Source organism: Pseudonaja textilis, chromosome 13 (genome assembly GCF_049901715.1).
Source record: "Pseudonaja textilis isolate UNSWEBS1 chromosome 13, rPseTex1.2, whole genome shotgun sequence".
In the NCBI taxonomy this organism is placed as follows: domain Eukaryota; kingdom Metazoa; phylum Chordata; class Lepidosauria; order Squamata; family Elapidae; genus Pseudonaja; species Pseudonaja textilis.
Genome location: NC_142002.1, coordinates 2348287 through 2369468, shown reverse-complemented (window position 1 = coordinate 2369468; position 21182 = coordinate 2348287). Strand labels below are relative to the sequence as shown.

The window sequence follows — 21182 nt, the reverse complement described above, 5'->3', positions numbered from 1 at the left end:
AGAAGGAAGGAGGGAGGGACGGAGGGAGAGAAGGAAGGAAGGAAGGAAAAAAGATGAAGGAAGGAAAAAAGAGATGAAGGAAGGAAGGAAGGAAGAAAGAGATGAAGGAAGAAAGAGAGGGAGGGAGGAAAGGGAGGAAAGAAAGAGGGAAGGAAGGGAGGAATGGAGGGAGGGAAGAAGGAAGGAAGGAAGAGAGGGAGGGAGGAAGGAAGGAAGGAGGGAGGGAAGGAGGGAGAGAAGGAAGGAAGGAAGGAAGGAAGGAAGGAAGGAAGGAAGGAAGGAAGGAAGGAATGAAGGGCGGGCCAGAACTCCACTCACCGCCTTCTGTTGTCTTGCCAATTGCTGACACAAGGCCCTGTAGACACTTCCCCAAACCCTTGACTCTTGAAAAGGGTGAAAGATCCTATCAATCATATTTTAAAGATGCTCTTTGCCCCAGTTCAACTTCTCCCTTTTCCACCAGAGCCTGGCAAGAGGCTGTTCTCATACCCAACTGGCAATGCCCTCTCCCCATGTTTCTTGCAGTGGGCCTAAGAGCAGGAGATGAATGTCTTCCGCTAGGCAGAGAAAGCACCTGGTGACGTTTTCCTCCTGGCTGCCGGAAAGCTCCTTGCTCTACATCTTTCCCCTTTTGCAGAAACACCGCACACGTACCTGACTGTGTTAGTAGCGTGACATGGACACCATTTGTTGCATTTCAGTCCGTAGTATCCCTCGGGACAGATCCGCTCCTGGCAATGGATGCCCTTAAAGCCCAGATCACACAGACACGCCCCGTTGACATGGTAGCACTTGGCTCTGTTCTCGCAGTTACACTTCTCCATACACTGGAAGCCAAATGTCCCCACTGGACACTCCTCCTGGCACCTACGAAGAAACATCAGGGACTCAGCATCAGGTGGGCCAAATTATTGATAAATGATTCCTTCCTTATCATATAGGTTGCACCATTATTACAACAATAACAACACTTAAGACTTATATACTGCTTTACAGTGCTTTACAGCCCTCTCTAAGTGGTTTACAGGTCATCCTCTGGCCCCCAACAATCTGGGTCCTCATTTTACTGACCTCAGAAGGATGGAAGGCTGAGTCAACCTTGAGTCAATGAGAGTCGAACTGTTGGCAGTGGGCAGAGTCACCCTGCAATACTGCATTCTAACCACTGTGCGACCATAGTCCTTCCTTCCTTCCTTCCTGTCTTCCTTCCTTCCTTCCTTCCTTCCTTCCTTCCTTCCTGTCTTCCTTCCTTCCATCCGTCCTTCCTTCCTGCCTTCCCTCCCTCCCTTCTTAGCTCTCTCTAAGCAGTTTACAGAGTCAGCTTCTTTCCCCCAACAATCTGGGTCCTCATTTTTCCCATCTCGGAAGGATGGAAGGCTGAGTCAACCTTGAGCCAGTCAGGATTGAACTGCTGGCAGTTGGCAGAGCTAGCCTGCAATACTGCATTCTAACCACTGCACCACCACGGCTAAGCATTCATACGGGTTACAGAATACTTGAGTTAGAAGGACCATTGGAGGTCTTCAAGTCCTACCCACTGCTCAAGCATGAGACCTTATAGTACCCTTCTGGATAAATGCTGTCCGGTCACTTCTTAAAAACCTCCAGCGATGGAGCAGCCACAACGTTTGAAGCCAAGCAAGTCATAATCACCACTGATTAAAATGTTTCCTGTAACTGCCCCACAGAAAAACTACCGCTAAGCATTTTTTGTTTGTAGCTCATTTTGCACAGAATACAAAGTGTTAAAATATGACAATAAGGGAGAAAATATTTTGGCAGATATTGTTTGCCTGGGGAAAAATGCAGCAATAAAATTGGTTAATAGGAAAAAGAATATACAGTGGCTGATTTAATTTAATATAATTTTGACTTGAAACAAACAGGCTGTGAAAAACTTCAACTAGTTTGGCTGCTATATATACTTCTGCATGAGTTTATCATCTGCGATAGTTATTTTAAGGCATTTTAGTTGGTAGAACAATCTTCTGCTTCCTTTTAAAATAGAAATATTACTTTTAATATTTGGGCCGAAGTTCATTAAGAACTGGCTTACATATTTAGATAATTAAACATGGAATGTCACTGCCAAAGATAAATAGTTTAAAGTAAATGGTTCAAAATATATCCGCCGCTGGAAAGCTACTTGGTTTAAGACCCAGAATTTGGGGGCTTTATGGAATGCAGTTTTTCTACGGAGAAGAATTTTTGTGCGTGTTTATGTAATGCGGGAAAACCTTACAGGCATGTCTTGAATATCTATCATCTTAAAATGGTTGTTAAACTGTTCAGATTCCTCTGATTCAAATTATATCAAAGTAGCACCTCACTGCAAATATCTCCTAAGTCAGCTGTCCCTAATTTTTCCAGCTGGTGGGAGAGAGGATGGCTCTGCACAAACAGTGTGCGTGCGCACCACAGCTCCATTTGCACAAGCATTGGGCGTGCACACATGCTCCTTTGCACAAATGGAGCTTGTGCAAGCAGTCCGGGGGTTGGAGAGCCCCTCTTAGGCTACCACTGAGCCCCCAGCCCTGTCATCTCTTTTCATCATTGCTGAGAATTGAATATCAGTGGCCGATTCTGTGACTTGCCCTTCGAAGTCAGCCCCTGCAGGTTGTTTCCTTTCCGGAACCCTGGTGCGTGTGCACACATGTGTATGCTTTCCCACCTAATCTTCTGGCTCTTGGAACTGAATAGCCGTCGATCTTCCTGACTACAGCACCAATGCTTTCTTTGGCTGAGCAGTTGGAAACTCTCACGAATGAAAGCAAATACGTCCGTCCCAGGATAACGCTGCAGGATCCAATCTGAGTCTGTCATTGAGCAAAAAAAGGAATCCTACAGATTTTACTCTGCTAGTCCTTCTCAAAGATCCATCTCATCCTATTTTTTTTTTGAACTATTACCATCTGGCAGACGGCACAGAATAATAAAAACAAGGACAAATAGGCTGAAAACAACTTCCACCCCAGGGCAGTAGCTCTGTTGAATTCTACTGTATCTGGGGTTTTCGATTCAATGTGCAGAGTGTGAAGGATGTGTGTTTGTGTTTATTTTCACCGTCATGATGTGCACTGAAGATGGTGTATGATTTCGTTGTACGAGGTGCAATGACAGTAAAGTAAAGTAAAGTAAAGGTAAAGGTAAAGTAAAAGTAAAGTAAAAGTAAAGTAAAGTAAAGTTAAAGTAAAGGTAAAGTAAAGGTAAAGTAAAAGTAAAGTATAGAGAATAGAGCTCATCTCCATTTCAAGGCCACTGAACAAGCACTGTCTGAAGGCATTCCTGCAGTCCTAAGCCAACATGATGTCATGCAGCAGTGTTACTTTCCCACCAAAGTGGTACCTATTTATCTACTCGCATTTTCATGCATTCAAACTGCTAGCTGGGCAGGAGTTGAAGCGAGGATGGGAGCTCACTCGTCACATGGTGCTTGAGTCCTGTACCTGAGCTGCTGACTTTCCAGCTGACAAGCCCAGTCTCTTACCCCCCTGAGCCATCCTGATGCCTCTTTTGGTGGGGGGCTGGTGCTGGAACCCATCCATCAGAGATTTCCCGAAGGTGGGCTCCAGCACAAGCCCGAAAGCTTGGAAGAATAAACCTTTGGTTCTGGTGACAGAGTCAGATTGGATCCTGCAGTTGGCAACTCTTTCTGGCTGGTGGAGAAACACACACGCCCCACTGATGGCACTTTGCTTATTTAAGCAGAAAAACACAATGCTCATCAAGATGAATGGGCTGCTGACACCTCAGTATATTATCATGTATTTATAGGCACTCTCTAGCCTCTAAAAAAAATCAAACCTCGGTGCCTTCATCCATTTACATAATTAGTAGCCTTTGCTCCCCCCCGGTCCTCGCTTCTCTGTGGTTTATCCAGGGGTGGGATTCTACCGGTTCGCACCTATTCGCTAGAACCGGTCGTTAACCTTATAAGCAGTTTGGAGAACTGGTTGTTAGAAGAAATTACTGGGCTAATCCTGTAAGGAAGGCAGGAAGGAAACATTCTGGTGTTGCTTACAAAAACTGCCTCTCCATTAACCCTTATTACATTCTTGGCAGGACTGGACTTCCTGTCTCAGGAACTTCTCTGGAGTTGTTTTCCCCTCCTTTGCTGGTATGTTGCTTGTGTGGAGGGACCATTCAAAGTTACAATGTCACTGAAAAAAGTGACTTATGACCGTTTTTCACACTTACGACTGTTGCAGCATCCCCACAGTCACGAGAGGCCAGGCAAGGAGATGTGTGCCTCAAAGTGAGTGATGTTGAGTTGGCCACGCCCAGCCAATAACATGACCACCAAGCCACACTCACCCAGTCACATGACCACAAAGCCATGCTCACCAACTAAGCCACGCCGAAAAAGTTGTTAAAAAATTTGAATCCCACCCCTGGGTTTATCCCTTTGTTACCTTGGGAAGATGAAATACACTCCACAAGTGAATTTCACGCAGTGGAAATGCCTCACTTCCTATCCTATCAATCCCGAGAGACCATTAGGGGTGAAATGTGCTGCTCGGTTAAATTATACCACCACCGAATGCACCCCTTGCCTGATTCTTGTTCCATTTCCCATTTCATCCTCCTTATCTGCAGAGAGCTACTTTAAAGCCGTTCTTCGGGGCTTTAATAATAAGTGCATAATTATTTCAGCTTGGGTTAATATACTTGTCAAGCAGTAGAATTAATGGCCACAATTTCGCAAAATATTAAACACTACCACGCTTTGTTTAACACATTATATACATGTAACAAATATTATTTTCTTTTACGAACATTGGTAAGAGTGGCAGCCATCCCATTCTTATAAAAGCGATATGTTTCTATCTTACATGGAATACAGGATGTCGCACCTCGGAACATTTAAACTCTTCGCGTCACGATTTCATACACACCAGTAAAAAAAAAAAATACATAGGAAAACAAAAATGAACAACAACAAAAAAAAGAAATCACACACTAGGTTCATTATAAGTGTTTGCAAAGCGACTGTTTTCGCCCCCCTTTTTTTTATTAAACTACCTTTGGCTTTATGGCTTGGGTAGTGTAATATTTCCCAACTTTTATTGCTTTTTAGCAAGTTGGCTTAGCATCCGGTGCGTATCGTCAGCTTTTTATTTGATCGTGCCTTATTTTCCATTGTGTTGTTTTTCCGTGGATGCTTTTAGAGGTTTGTTTAGTGCTAATTTGTTATTTTTTTTTACAACACCTACGGAATTTGTAAAAATCAACAAATGAACGAGGTTAGTCCCTCCATTTTCTTTCTTTTTTTCCACAGTCCAGTCATTTATTATCTTTCTTTTTCCAATTTGAGTCATATTTTTTTTTTCAATTGCACAAGCAAAACTGAACAGCTGTTGGGGTTTCCCAAACGCCCCCTTCAATTTTCTCTCTCTCTCTTTCTCTCTCTCTCTCTCTCTCTCTCTCTGTGTGTCTCTCTTCTATACACTCAGGGGAGGGGAGGGGAGAGGGGGGAGTGATTTGGGAACACCACAATATCCAACATACACAAACGGGAGAGCGAGCCCCTCCATTTTCTATAGTCATGCAACACCTGGGGAGATTCCCCAGTGAGTGCCCGCGACAGCGTTGCATTCACACTACAAAGATGATTGTGGTGTATGAACAAACAGAAATACAGGTAGCCCTCGAGTTACGACCACAACAAAGCTCAAAATGTATGTGGCTAAGTGAAACATTTGCGAAGTGAGTTTTCCTCCATTTTACAACCTTTCTTGTTGCAGTTCCTAAGTTAACAACCTGGTTGTTAAGTGAATCTGGCTTCCCCATTGACTTTACGGATCAGAAGGTCGTAAGAGGTTGTTGATCACGTGATCAATTCATAAAACATTTTGTGTACACGTTTTATAGTTGACACCTGGGACATTATGACCGTCATAAATATGAACCAGTTGCCAAGCCTTTGAATTTTGATCATGTGACCATAGGGAATGCTGCAACCGTTGTAAGAGTGAAAAATGGTCACAGGTCACTTTCTTTCAGGGTTGTAACATTGAGCGGTCACTAACCAACTGTTGTAACTGGAGGATTACCTGTAATGAAAACAGATTCTTGACAACTGCAAGAATGTCATTTTGCACCACGTTTGTTGTTGTTTCTGTTGGTCATCATGTTATAAAAAAGAGGTTGAGACTCTAGGAAGAGTGCAGAGAAGAGCAACCAGGATGATGAGGCGACTGGAGGCTAAAAGATACGATGAATCGTTGCAGGAACTGGGCATGTCTAGTCTAGTGAAGAGAAGGACCAGGGGAGACAGGAGAGCATCTTCCAATATTTGAGGGGCTGCCACAGAGAGGAGGAGGGGGTCAAGCTATTTTCTAAGGCACCCGAAGGCCAGACATGCATGGAAACTGATCAAGGAGAGATTCAACCCAGAAATAAGGAGGAATCTTCTGACAGGGAGAACAATCAACCCATGGAAAAGAAGTTGCCTTCAGAAGTTGCTTTCAGAAGTTGTGGGACCTTCATCCCTGGAGGCTTTCAAGAAGAGACTGGATGGCCATCTGTCAGAAATGGTGTAGGTTCTCCTGCTTGGGCCCTTCCAACTTTGCTAATCTGTATCTGTATCTAAGTTGTCAAATAATTCAAAATGCACAATTGTCTCCAACCGACCAGAAGCAAAACCACAGTTCGCTTCCCACATTTTAGTGACTAAGACGTTTTAATGAAATATTTACCTCTACGTACATGCTTTATCATCATCATTTATTAGGCAGAAATTTACAAACTATCTTTAAAGGAGCACAAGAGACAGCTTCCAGCTGGGGTGCCAGTAAAAAAAAAAATCTATTCATAGAAATATTTTTAAATTATTTAAAGGTCACTCAGAAGTGAGTTTTGGTTTAGAATGGTACCAAAGAAAAGAGACTGTATTATAAAAGAAACCAAGAAGTCTCATTTTTAAAAAAAAGATTGGTTGGTTCATGGGTTTTGTTTTAAAGGTAAAATAAAAACAACAAGAGATCTAAAAATGAAGAGTGCCTGTTAATTAAATTTAATTGAACATTTTAGTTAAAAATTTAACTAAAGTCAGACATGAAAGTTGGAATTGCAAGAGTTTTGGCTTTAAAACTTTATTTCACCAGTTGGGAGCCATGTTCTTTCAGCAAACAGGGGACAGACTAGAAACTCTGCAGGATAGAGGGGGGGGGGAATGCTAAAATTCATGGCTTACTCTTGAGGGAATTAATTGATGCAACAGCAATGCATTTGCATATCCTGTAAACACGGAGTGTTCCCTGTTAAATTTATGGCTGCAAATATCCAAATTAAATTAAATTTAATCCATTATACTTTATAAGGGACATTAAAAAAAAAAACCCTCAGCAACCTAGCTAATAATAAAAATGGGGATTGTTGCCAGTGAAACGTTAGAAGTGATAATATCTCTCTGGAAAAATGTGTCTCATTTCCAGGAGAGCTATGAAGCATTTAGGAAAAAGGTTCCTTGTTTTTTTGCTTTTATTCTCCTTCAAATGGCAAATCTCCCACTTCAAGGGCACACAGTTTCTTGGCTTCCAATTTGGGCAAGCAAAAATATAAATATAAAATGTGGGCAGGTAAGGTAAACTGAACCTTATATAGTATATAGTGGCAGGTGTCAGTATTTCTGTGTATCTTCTGGTTAATGACCACAATAGTTATTTGGTGTGTGTGTGTGTGTGTGTGTGTGTGTGTGTGTGTGTGTGTAGAGCTGGCTGGGTGACTTTGGCCCAATCAGCAGAAGACACTGAGTTCTAGTCCTACCTTAGGCATTAAAGCCAGCTGGGTGATTTTGGGCCAATCACCAGGAGACATTGAGTTCTAGTCCCGCCTTAGGTATGAAGGCTGACAGGGTGACTTTGGGCCAATCACCAGGAAATGGTGAGTTCTAGTCCCGCCTTAGGCAGGAACAGGGTGACCTTGGACCAATCCCTCTCACTCAGTCCAACCCACCTCACAGGGTTGTTGTGGGGATATTAGGAGAAAGAAAAAGTATTGATTGAGTTATTTGTAAAAATAATAAAGGGAAGATACAAATAAATAATAAACAAACCAATAAAAATAAACTTGTCCAAAGAAGAATTTTTGAATACATTTCAAGATCACTTTTCTCAACTCCGGACAGCCAAGAACAATGAATCCGGATGTTTTTAATGCCACCACTGGAAATCTCATTGATCATTTCAGATTATTGCCTTTTAGCAAGCGTGAAGCAAACCAGTTGAGTTATTTGCAATTTTTTTGCAAGCGTGCCGGATTTATCAATTTATTTTACAGTCCAAGGTTATAAAAAAAAAATCCTAAAATTTGTGTTTTGGAGGACACTGCTTTGAATGTGTTTTTCATTTAACTGCTTGTTTTTGTACACAATCTTCTTGAAAGCATTTTTCTATAGCATTTCCACACATGAATGGATTGTTGTGTGAATGTCTATAATATGGATCTGTCATGCCCCTGTCGGAGTCTGGATCTGAGGAGGAAGACGAACAGCTGAGAGGGAGTGGGAGTGTGGCTCTGTTGGCTGTGGAAGAAACTGAGGAAGGGCAAAGTCCAGCTAAGCAGAGCAGGGAAAAGGTAGAACAAGGGAGAGAGAGTTCAAAGAAAGACCCAGGCCCACCCACCCCGCTTTCATCATAGGGCACGCAGGGAGGAATGGAAAAGAGAACAACGCAGGTTGCATGGCTTAGGGGGGAGGAAAGGGCCCTGATTCCCTTCATTAGCCACAGCTGGAAATGAGAGTTTAAAAGAGATGCATGCTGAGTGCGGCATCTCCTGGGAACAAATGTGAGTTTATTTTATATTGATTTTGCTTATCTGTGTTCCTGGAATCTTTCCAACTGGGTGGAGTTATTGCCTTGCCTTCGCATCTGGAATTCCTTCTTCTGCCCTGCTGGACTTATTACCTCATTTTGACTTAATTGGACTTATAGTGACAGTTTTTGTTGACCATGTTTTGGACCTGATTCTCTGCAGCCAAAGGCTGTTCCTCGGAGAGTTTTTCCTCCAGCCAGAAGGTAACCTGGACATTGGGGGCAAAGTTGGAGCTAATAAAGGGACTCTTATTGATATCTGACTATGTTGTCTTTCTGCCATGCCCTGGGTCATCACAGGATTTATTTTATTTTATTTATTTATTTGTCAAAAGCTTACAATATAACAGAAACAAGAATAAACCTAAGTTTAAATACAAGAACAATTGTACGGTTATGCACGCCTCTTGCAGACCTCTTAGGAATGGGGTGAGATCAATAGAGATTAGTTTGAGGGTAAAGGAGTGGGGGTTTGAACAGTTGACAACAGAATCAGGTTGTGAGTTCCAGACATTGACTACTCTGTTGTTGAAATCGTACTTCCTGCAATCGAGTTTGGAGCAGTTTACATTTAATTTATATCTGTTGTATGCTCTTGTGCTGTTGTGGTTAAAGCTGAAACATTCATTAACTGGTAAGAGGTTGTAATAAATGATTTTATGTACTATGCTTAAGTCCAGTCTTAGTCGGGGTAGTTCAAGGATGTCTAAGCCTAGAATCTCAAGTCTGGTGGTGTAGGGTATTCTGTTGTGAACAGAGGAATGTAGAACTCTTCTGGTAAAATATTTCTGGACTCGCTCAATTGTATTGATGTCTGATATACAGTGTGGATTCCAGACAGCAGAGCTGAATTCAAGTATTGGTCTAGCAAAGGTTTTGAATGCCCTAGTTTGTAAATCAGTATTACTAGAGGAGAAGCTTCGTAAAATTAAATTTACAACTCTTAAAGTTTAAATTAAATTAAAGGATCCTTGACTTACAACCACAATTGAGCCCAAATCTTTGTTGCTAAGTAAAAAATGTGTGTTAGGAAAGGTAGTCACCTAACAGTTGGGTTGGAAATATATAAACCAGGATAGTAATTTAATACTGTATCTTTAAGAGAATGTTGTAAGTGTGATTGGCTGAGGTTCCTCCAACGGCCATAAGATGGAGCCAGAAACCTGGTTTGTTCTCTCCTTGCATTTCCTATTTTGCCATATTGCCTGATTGTTGTTCTACTTGGATTGCTGTGAGTTTTGCAACTGTTAGCAAACTCCATTTACTGAACTCTGTTTATGATACTTGACTTCATTTTTGGATTATCCCTGGACTGATACTAACTGCTTTAACTGTGTATGATTTGGACTGTTTTGTTGGACTTTGTTTCTGTTTACAGGAAGTAAAACATACATTTTACTATTCAGTGTATCTGTATGCTGGTTGTGTGTTATTCCTCACCACTCTGACTATGTTTTCCCTGAGTGCACTCATTCTCCTAACGGGGAATACCTCAACAATTTGTTAAGTCAATTTTGCCCCATTTTACAACTTTTTTTGGCAGTGTTGTTGTGAATTACGTAAATTGTTAGATTAATAACATGGTTATTAAGTGAATCTGGCTTCCTCATTAACTTTGCTTGTCAGAAGGTTGCAAAAGCTGATCACATAACCCTGGAACATTACGACCGTCATAAATATGAACCACTTGCCAAGCAGCTGAATTTTGATCATGTGTCCAGGAGGATGCTGCAATGGTTGTATGTGTGAAAAATTGTCACAAATCACTAAATGAACTGTTGTGTTGTAAGTCAAGGACTGCCTGTATATAGTTTTTAAATTACTATTGAATAGCTGCACAGCAAAATCAGAGAGCTTTGTATTAACTTTTTTTTAAAAAAATAACTAATTTCCATTGATATATCGGTTCAAGAATACAAATTTAGGGATGATCTGCATCAAATACCTAATATTCTTCCCCTGTTACCTGCTTCCTTAAAAAAAAAACTTTAGGAAAGAAATCAGAAATATTTTTATCTTTTGTAAATTGAGGATTGGAGAAAAATGTTCCTTTTCATTTGGGTTTCCATCCAATCTGTGTTTTATGACTGTCCACTGATTTTTGCTTGTTATCTTCCATCTCTCAGTGGTGCTATTTTCTATTTGATGCAATTTTTTATTTATACTTCTATCTCTCTAAGATTTGTGAGCTACCCTGAGAATTTGTTAGCTGGGGATGACAGATAAATCTTTTGAGAAATCTCGGATTGTATTACATTGCCTTACTATACTTACAATGTTTCTCCATAAATGATTTAGTGTCTCATGATCAATTAAAAATTAATGCTTTTATCAGGGCAGAGATTTATTGATGTTTGTGGACAAGAGTTGCAAGTTTAACTGTCAAAGGACTGTTTTCTAAAGCCTTAGGTCTGTGACGGTGAACCTATGGCATGCGTGCCACAGGTGGCATGGAGAGTCATTTATGCCGGCATGCAAGCCGCAGGCATACTTAACTCACTGCGCATGTGCGCACCTCACAGCTGATTTTCAGCTGGTTTGAGGCCTTTTTCAACCTCCAAGAGGCTTAGAAAAAAAACCTCTGCAGGCTTTGCAAGCCGAATAATAGGCCCATTTTGTCACTTCCTGTATTTCCGGAAGTGATGAAACGGACCTATTATTCATCCTGCAAAGCCTGCAGAAGCTTTTTTTAACCCTTTCTAGTCACAGGGGGCATGGGGGTGGTGGTGCGCATTGCCTTCTGGGTGCTGGCACGCGAGCGTGTGAGAGCGAGCACACTCACCATTTTTGGCACAGGAGCTCAAAAAGGTTAGCCACCACTGGCCTAAGACATTAGCAGATATTATTTTGGGGGTAAGAATGCAAAAACGGGTTACCCTTATCTGACTTCAAGGCCTACCTGTCTCCCATATACCCTGCAGTACACAGGCAGACCCCTGTCACGTGATCGCATTGTCCTCCATTGTGGCAGGGGCATTCTTGGCTGCAGTTAACCCCATATGTTCCTGATGGGCAAGGCTGCGCACACACAGAACCCTAAGAGGGAGAAAGAGAGAGAGAGAGACAAAGGTATTATCAGATTAATACTGGAGGTTTTTAAAGAAGAGACTGGACAACCATTTGTCTGGAATGGTATAGGGTCTCCAATCTGAGCCAGGGGTTGGAATAGAAGACCTCCAATGTCCCTTTGTTATCCTGTCCTGTAACCTGTTTGGGACGATCAAAAACCAAATGTCATGTTGTTTTCAATATCTTCAAATAACTGTCCTGTTCCAAAAGGAATTAAAAAGGTGGAATTTGGACCAAGTTTGACAAACTTCGAATACAAAGTGTAGAACATTTGTTAAAGTTGTTATTAAGATGCAATTCAGAATAAAAACAAGGATTCCTGATTAAGTGGATGGAGAATAGAACAATATCTGTGTATGTATGTGTGTGTATCAGCAATCTCATAAAACTCAACAATTCTGAAACATGATGTATTAAATATATGAATGATATTGTCTTTCCTTTCCTACCTCCTATTTCTCTGCTAAGTATCATTAACAACATAATCTTCAGAATATGTTGTTAATGATACTTACATATAGACAAAGTTACTCAACAACATCAGAAATTTGGATTTCTGCAAACATAAAGCTTTAAAACATCTTGTCTGTTTTGTTGTAACAAGAATGGACCTTCTTACTTTTGATAGAAATTTTTATTAACTGTCTATTCTGATTAATGGTTCTTACAATATGAGTTACTTTTGCCAAATATTGACCCTGAATGGATCTCAAGAACCATTAAGTTTATTTTATAGGTAGTACTGATCTAACATTGCTTCAGAAATTCTTGTTACGTTTCACACCGCTTGCAAACCTCTATTTCTTTCTCTTGGGTTTTAAAATATGAGATTCTACTTATCAGCTGAGAGCAATGATAGAATGAGTGATAGAACTGTTATAAAAAGATACATCATATGAATGTTAAATTTCATGGGGCTTTAGCAGTCCTGCCTGAAAAGTACCTAAAACCTCATGGAAGACTGTCAATTTTGGTTTGAGAATGGGTAATTTGCAATATTTCAGACACAAAATCCCAGTCAAATAATCTTGCAAGATTTCAGATACGTATACAGATATGTCTTCCCTTACCCTCAAAGAGAGAAGCAACCTAGAACTAAGGAGAAATTTCCAGATGATGAGAACAATTAACCAGTGGAACAGAAGTTGCCTCCAGAAGGTTTGTGGTTGGTGCATCCCTGGAGGTTTTTAAGAAAAGACTGGGCAGCCGCTTGTCTGGAATGGTATACGATCTCCTGCTTTAGCAGGGGGTTGGACTAGAAGACCTCCAAGGTCCCTTCCAACTCTGTTATTCTGTTAAACCGCTTGCTCAGTGACCATTGGAAGCTACAATGGCATTGAAAAAAAGAGATTTGCAACTGGTTCTCAAACTTGTGGCTGTGACAGCTTCCTCGCAGTCACACGCTGATGATTTGGACACTTGATAATTGTTGCATATTTATTTTTTGTTACTTTTTAATACTTTATTCAATTTTTTCCTGAGTTCCAAATTTACTCAAAATATACAAAGAAAAATGAAAATAGTGGGAAAGTAGTGGAGGAAAAAGGAGGAAGAGGGGGAAAGGACAAAAAGAAGGAAAAGCATTGATTTCCGACTCTTTTCAGTGCAGTGGAATAAGATAATAACCTACAGCCACAAATTTTGCTTTCACTTAATAATATATTCCAGCCACTCCTATAAGAACAAACCTATCAAGTCAACAACACCCAAAATCAAACTTTCATTTTTTTTTTCACTCCAAGCACAAAATCCAGACGTGGTCTCCAAGTAAAAATAATGTTAGTTGCATTCTTTTCTTTAATTAAACGTAAATTAAACGTAAACTCGCACATACACGCTAGTTGTTTCTGGCTCTCGGGGGTGATGCCCATCTCTACCTCAAAGCTGAAGAGCCAGCTCTGTCCGAAGACGTCTCCGTGGTCATGTGGCCGGCATGACTAAATGCCAAAGATGCACTGAATGCTGTTCCCCTCCCACCAAAGCGGTCCCTGTTTTTCTACTTGCATTTTTTTTTACGTGTTTTGGAACTGCTAGGTTGGCAGAAGCTGGGACAAGTAACGGGAGCTCACTCCATTACGCGGTGCTAGGGATTCGGAACTGGCGAACTGCCGACCTTTCTGATCGACAAGCTCAGCATCTTCGCCACTGAGTCACCATGTCCCTTTTTCTTTAGTTAAAGCCGTCAATTTTTGCCATCTCTGCTTAATTCCATCAGTTTTTCCAGCCAGTCATCGCATGGTGGGAAGGAAAGGATCTTTCCATTTTGGGGGCATAGAGCATCTTTGCTGCCACAGTTGTGTATTTATGACACTCACAGCAACAAGAAAAGTCACTGGGGAAGCCAGTAGGAAGTCTCAAATCACAGTCATGTCACATTGCAATTCATGACCTTGATTGCAACTATGTCGATGCTGTTGTATGGTATTTTACTTTAGGACTGCATTGCTTAGCGACCAAGCTGCCTGCTGGTAAGTGAGGACTAACTCTATGGACAATTATTGGTTCCTGTGTTAAGCAAATCATGCTGGTATTCCTTCCAAATCTGTATCCCCAGGATCAGAGATCAGAGATTTTGCATCTAAACAGGCATTTTTCAAATCCTTCTGGTTATATCTTCAAATGTTCCAAGTGCTTAATCCCTGAATATTAAGCAACAACGACCGTCTTCTCAGAGAAAGTAGTAGCTCAGGAGAACTCCCTAGTGAGCACTTCAGAGAAAGCTCATATTACTGAATGATTTTGACTTAGTTCTCACTCTCACTGTTGCCAGAAATATAAAACCTATAAAAGCCTATAAAATTATTTGTTAGCTTTGCTGTAATAGACGGAATGGCAACCAGCCATGTCACCTCATCTCTCCATCCTGTCTCTTCCCTTAGTCAGATGCGCTGGAAATATTTTAGAAAAGAAGAAAAAGGACTAACGGTGACTAATCTCCAGGCCGATAAAACTGGAAAAATTAGGGTCATTTGATATGTTTAATCAGGACAGTTAAAAGACCTAATAGCTGATTCGTGCAACATATATTAACCTAGTTTAGTTTTTCTATGATTTAGTGCAGGGTCTCCAACCTTGGTAACTTTAAGACTTGTGGACTTCAACTCCTAGAATTCTCCAGCTAGTTATGCTGGCTGGGGAATTCTGCGAGTTGAAATCCATCGGTTTTAAAGTTGCCAACATTGGATCCTCCTGATTTAGTGTAGAATGTAAACCCAGACCTTCTAATTTATGCATCAATGTACGGCATGAATCCAGAACATGGATTGGCTTCATTCAATACTCAACCGTCAATGCAACCCTACAAGTCGAGAAAATGGATTACTTAAATAACCAAGTTAAGTTTGCTGTCTGAACTCGATCGATGACTAGATCTTCTTATTCTTCAAGATTTTTCAAGAATGTCAGTTGTCAGGAAGAGAATGTGGCTTTTCTTGTTAAAATACCGTAAGAAGCATCCCAAAATCTTTCCTCGGTTCTAAGATGCTGAGCTTGAAGCTGTGCAAAAGAGAGACACCATTGCTCATCTTACAAACATCTGGATTCTGCAATGGTGGCCTGCGGTACAGAAGCTCATTTTGGATTCAATTCTGGGAGTTGAAGTCCACAAGTCTTAAACTTGCCAAGTTTGAAGACCCTTGGACTAGATGTACCAGTAGTGGGATTCAATTTTTTTTTACTACTGGTTCTGTGGGCATGGCTTGGTGGGCATGGCAAGGGAAGGATACTGTAAAATCTCCAGAGAGGTGGTATTTGCCGGTTCTCCGAACTACTCAAAATTTCCGCTACCGGTTCTCCAGAACTGGTCAGAACCGGCTGAAGACCACCTCTGAGATGTCCCCAATTCCTGCAATCATTCTTCATATGTTTTAGCCTCTAGGTGGTAAGGAGCAATAAATCAGAATTTTAAAAAAAACTCTTAATTCATTAAGTGGACTTTGAAGAAGCAGGAGAGAAATATTATTGATGCTTTTAAACTTTGGTATTGTAGAAGACTCCTGAGAATACCGAATACCCCTCAGAAAATAATGAAATGAATCCACAATTTTTACTTGAGGTATAAATGACCAGGCTTAAATTACCATACTTTGGATGCTCTCTAAGATCATCAAAGGAAATCTATAATTTCGAGTCCCAAGTAAAATATAAATGAACCCGATGTCCATTATTAACGTAAAGCTATCTGCAACTTGCAGGAATGTTTCTTCAAATAAACCCCTGAATTGTGGGGCTGCAGTGGTTAGAATGCAGTATTGCAGGCAAACTCTGCTCACTGTCATAAGTTTGATCCTGACTGGCTGAAGGTTGACTCAGCCTTCAGGACCCAGATTGTTGGGGGCCATTTGCTGACTCTGTAAACCACTTAGAGAGGGCTGTAAAACACTGTGAAACAGCATATAAAAGTCTAAGTGCTCTATTGTTATAAAGTTTACTTTAAGCTATGAAATTGCATACCACATCTTTCTCCTCAAAATACCCTAAACAAGAAGGCAAAATCTCTAAAGTCCCAAATAGATATTCTGGGGAGCACAAAATACCAGCCTCCAGGTCTTCCTGCTTGTACATTCCACTTGGCTGCAGTCAGATGCCAAATGCCAAGACTTTCAAAATCCAGCAAAAGAATAAAAAGTTTCACTTGGGTTATAGCCACGCTGAAGTTTTCTCTTTTTTCTTTTTTTAATGAAAGCCCTGGAGAGGCTCTCTTAAACTCACAATCTCAGTATTTGTAAGCAGAGGACTTTTACTTAGAAATTCAACTCCTTCCCCAAGCAGACGCTCTAAACCTCGGCTTTGTCCCAGGAGAGAAAGCAACCTCAAATATGATTTTTAAGAAACTTCCCAGCATCCTTGGGAGGATCTACTCTGTATCAATGTAGGTGAAGCACTTATGGCTTGCCATGGCTTGTTGGCAGAAGAGAATTTTTGCAGTTACCCTATAAATTTTAGTTTTCCTATTTTCTGCAGGGCATTTTTAACCCTGCAGCAATTACGTTTTATTGATTCAAGCCTGCAGGTTATGTTGTAGTCTCTGTTTCGGTGGGACGTACAACACATCAGCTTGGCACCAATGTTCAGGTTGTGTTACTAGAAATAGGCTGGAGGCTGGAGCAATTCCATTCATGTTGGGTTCTGTATTCAGCTCTTTAGCTTTGTTTATTTATTGTATTTAGCTGTTTTGGATGCTGTCCAGGTAATGCATTTCTCCAAGCAGTTTGGGTTATATGACACTTCTGCAAAACAATAATGTATTCAGTGCAGGTAATAAAATTGGTGTGTTATTTTTTATTACTTCTTGCCAAGGAAGATTGGGAAAAGTAAAAATAAACCCTGCTTGATTTACTTGCATCCAATTTTGGTCACTGTAATATAAAAAAGATGTTGAGACTCTAGAAAGAGTGCAGAGAAGAGAAACAAAAATGATTAGGGGACTGGAGGCGAAAACATATGAAGAAGGGTTGCAGGAATTGGGTAATGGATATGTCTAGTCTATATGACTAGCAAAGACATGGTAGCAATGTTCCAATATTTGGGGAGGGGGCTGCCACAAAGACAAGGGGGTCAAGCTGTTCTCCAGAGCATCAGGACGCAAGACAAGAAGCAATGAATGGAAACTAATCAAGGAGAGAAGCAACTTAGAACTATGGAGAAATTTCCTGACAGCGAGAACAATTGGTCAGTGGAATGGCTTGCCTTCAGAAGTTGTGAGTGCTCCAAGACTGGGATTTTTCAAGAAGGGACCAGAATGGTATAGGGTCTCCTGCTTGAGCAGTGGGTTGGACTGGAAGACCTCTAAGATCCCTTAGCAATGGATGGAAATTAATAAAGAAGGAAACCGACCTAGAACTAAGGAGAAATTTGCTGGTAAGAAAATGATTAACAAGGGAAACGCCTTGCCTTCAGAAGGGGTGGGTGCTCCATTTCTGGAGACTGGACCACCACTTGTCTGGAAGGGGTTGGACTAGAAGACCTCCAAATGTCCCTTCCAGCCCTAGGATTCTATGTCCTATGCTCTAAGCCTCCGAGGTTCATCTCACAGATCAGTGGTGGGATTCAAACATTTTTACTACCGGTTCTGCGGCGTGGCTTGGAGGCCGTGGCTTGGTGGGCGAGGCAAGAGATGGATATTGTCGCAGAGACTGACTCTGAGGGAGAGGAGGAACAGCCGACAGGGAGTGGAAGTGTGGCTCTGGAGGTTGTGGAGGAGGCTGGGGAAGGGCAGAGGCCGGCTGGGCAGTCAGAGGAGGACCCAGGCCCATCCCCTCTTCATCCCAGGGCACGCAGGGAGGAGAGGATAAGGGAGAGACGTGGTCTACTCGGGAGCAGAGGGCCTTGATCCTCTTCATGGGCTGCAGCTGTGACAACTGAATAAGAGGATGGACTTGCGTATGGGCAAGTGCTGGAAACAAAGCGTGGAAATATCTCTACTTTATGGTTCCTCTCTGAGTTTGGCGTCCTTCCCAGTGTGTGTTCTGTTATCTGTGGATGCCCTCCAGTCCTTATCTTGCCTGGTTTGTGTTGTTTTTACTTTTTATAACTTAAATGGCATTTCCTCCTTCTTGTAACTGCTTGGGTGGCAGGTTTTTTTTAAATCTCCAGTCAAGGATATTTGGAGCTTGGAAGCAAAGTGAAGGAATAAAAGGGTCTTCCCCCGTTTTGTCGGACGGTGTTTATTTTGTATCCCACCCTGGGTCATCACAGATACTGCAAAATCCCCTCCCCTCCCCATCCCACTAACCTGCTTTCCAGCTCCGTTCTCCTCTGCAGGGCAACCAAAGAAGACCCAGCCAATCAGCTGGGACTCAATGGGAGGCAGAGAAGAGATGGGGTTGGCAGGGCCAGTCAGAGGGGGTACTTGACGGTTCTCTAAACCAGTGGTCCCCAACCTTTTTTGTGCCACGGCCCGGTACCGGCATCACAAAATCATCCGTGGCCCGGTACCGGCATCAGCATGCATGGCAAGGCGAGCCGAGCGACCGGCCAGCCAGCCGACCCCCGCTTCTCCTCGCCACCTTCAACTCCTCCTTTGTACCTGTGTCGATGGGCTTCGCGACGGCTTCAGGACGGTCGCTCGGCTCGCCTTGCCATGCGTGCTGAAAGAATCCTCGCACCTTAGTTTTGTTCGAAGCAGCCCCCCCATCAATGAAACTAAGGTGTGAGGATTCTTTCAGCACCCAAATTCCGCTTTCTACCCAGAAAAGCTCACCGGAAGCACTTTTTCATCAAAACAAGATGGCGGCGCCCAGCAAAACGGCGGCCCGGTAGAAATTGTTCCACGGACTGGTACTGGTCCCCGGACCAGTGGTTGGGGACCCCTGCTCTAAACCACTCAAATTTTCCGCTACTTGTTCTCCAGAACTGGTCAGAACCGGCTGAAAACCCGCTCCGTCACAGATGTCTGACAAGATCAAGCGTTCCTCCATTTCCTCCCCTAATTCATAGCTTCCAAATCGTTTTTTTGTGGTCTTCCCAGGGATAAACAGATAAAGCCTCTCCGGAGCCTCTGACTTTTTGCTTTCTTCCTCATTTCGAACAGCAGCATTTGTCAAAGGGTCTAATTGTGAAATGGTGGAATCGTGCCAGGGGGCATAGCAGAACTGAACGAAGCTTCTGGCAAACCCAGAGGGAGTTAATTACCACATTATTGATACAAATTTAGATGCTTTTCTTTAAAAAAATAAAAAATAAAAATAAAAGAGGGAAGTCAGCCTTCCTTATTGACACATAGGATGAAAGGCGAGGAATAAATGTGTTGTTTGGAAGGCGCCCTCAGTCACTTCTTAACACCAGCAAAATGCTGCTGGCAATCAGTGAGACAATATGCACCACAAATACTCGATGTTCAGGTCTTTGTCCAAGGGGGAGTATTTTATATTTTCCCTTTAGTTAAACAGAAAAGGGCACCTCCAAGTTTTGTGCCAAAGGTGCCTTTTTTCAGGAGGCAACTGGACTTCCTTGGGTTTTGTTTTTTTTAAGACATTTTGCTTCTTCTCCAAGAAGCTTCTTCAGCTCCAATGAGATAGTGGGGAATGGAAGAATTTATATTCCTTGCAGACAGCTGGTCATTTGCATCCTTTTAGAGGGTCACTGAGGCCACTTGGAGAGGTTAATCTGTGTCCCTCAGGGTCACCTGAGTAGTGCAAATGGTTCCTGTAGTCTGCAATTTTTTCCTCTGGAAATCCCTTCCTACGACCACCCCATTCCAAGGGTGTTCATCCCAAATTGCATAGCTAAAAGTCTGCAGAGGTTCTCAGTCATCCAGGTGATGGTTGTCCCAACGGTGATTTTTTTCAGGAGGCAACTGGACTTTCTGTTTTTTTTTTTTGCTTTGAAGATGTTTCACTTCTCATCCAAGGAGCTTCTTCAGCTCTGGCCGGATGGTGGGGGAAGGGAAGGATTTATACCTCCAAGTTTTCCTACTGTACATAAATTCTGCATTTTCTCCAGTGGGTTTAAGGAAGGGCAGATACAGGCAGTCCTTGATTTATGACTGTCATTGACCCCAACATTTCTGTTGCTAAATGAAATATTTGTTAAGTGAGTTTTGCCCCATTTTACGACCTTTCTTCCACAGCTGTTAAGTGAATCACTGCAGTTGTTAAAGTAGGAACACAGTTATTTAATTGAATCTGGCTTCCTGGGTTCGCCATCACGGGTAGAGGGTCTCCTGCTTGAGGAGGGAGAAGGATTAGAAGACTTCCAAGAACTCTTCCAACTCTGTTATTCGGTTACTGTCACTTTTCAGTTTTGAAATAAGGCCACAAGAGGACTTCATTTTGGTAGATATTCAAAGGGATCCACCTGGATGCCTCTAGCGAAAACCAAAAGCAAATCCTTTTCCAGACATGATTTCCACACAGTCAAGGAATGGACATGAATCTTGGCTCTATCTTGGCCTGAGTTCAGAATGAACCAATCTCAAAGCCCTCTTCCCCCAAGAGGAAGAGGAAGAGGAAAAGGAGGAGGAGAAGAAGAAGAAGAAGACTAAGATGAAAAAGAAGAAGAAGAGGAAGAGGAGGAGCAGGAGGAGGAAGAGAAGGAGAAGAAGAGGAAGAGGAAGAAGGAGAAGAAGAAAAAGTAGAGGAAGAAGAGGAGGAGGATGAAGAGGAGGGGGAGGAGGAGGAGAAGAGGAGGAGGAGGAAGAAGAAGATGAAGATGAAAAAGAAGAAGAAGAAGAGGAGGAGGAGGAAGAGAAGAGGGAGAGGAAGAAGAAGAAGAGGAGGAGGAAGAGGAGGAGGAGGAAAAGAAGAAGAAGATGAAAAAGAAAAGAAGAAGAAGAAGAAGAGGAGGAAGGGGAGGAAGAGA

At 42.1% G+C, this 21182-nt stretch overlaps 1 protein-coding gene across 2 annotated transcripts in view; it reads right to left on the bottom strand.

Annotated features, from left to right (window-relative positions):
• Window positions 1-21182, bottom strand: part of MEGF11 (multiple EGF like domains 11) — a 498439-nt gene that overhangs the window by 145695 nt on the left and 331562 nt on the right. For both annotated transcript variants that reach the window (XM_026709368.2, XM_087941849.1), the window contains exons 9-10: window positions 11713-11849; window positions 655-867 (exon numbers count right to left, since the gene is read on the bottom strand). In XM_026709368.2, coding sequence (XP_026565153.2) covers window positions 655-867; window positions 11713-11849 — 350 coding nt within the window. The remainder of the gene's footprint in view (window positions 1-654; window positions 868-11712; window positions 11850-21182) is intronic.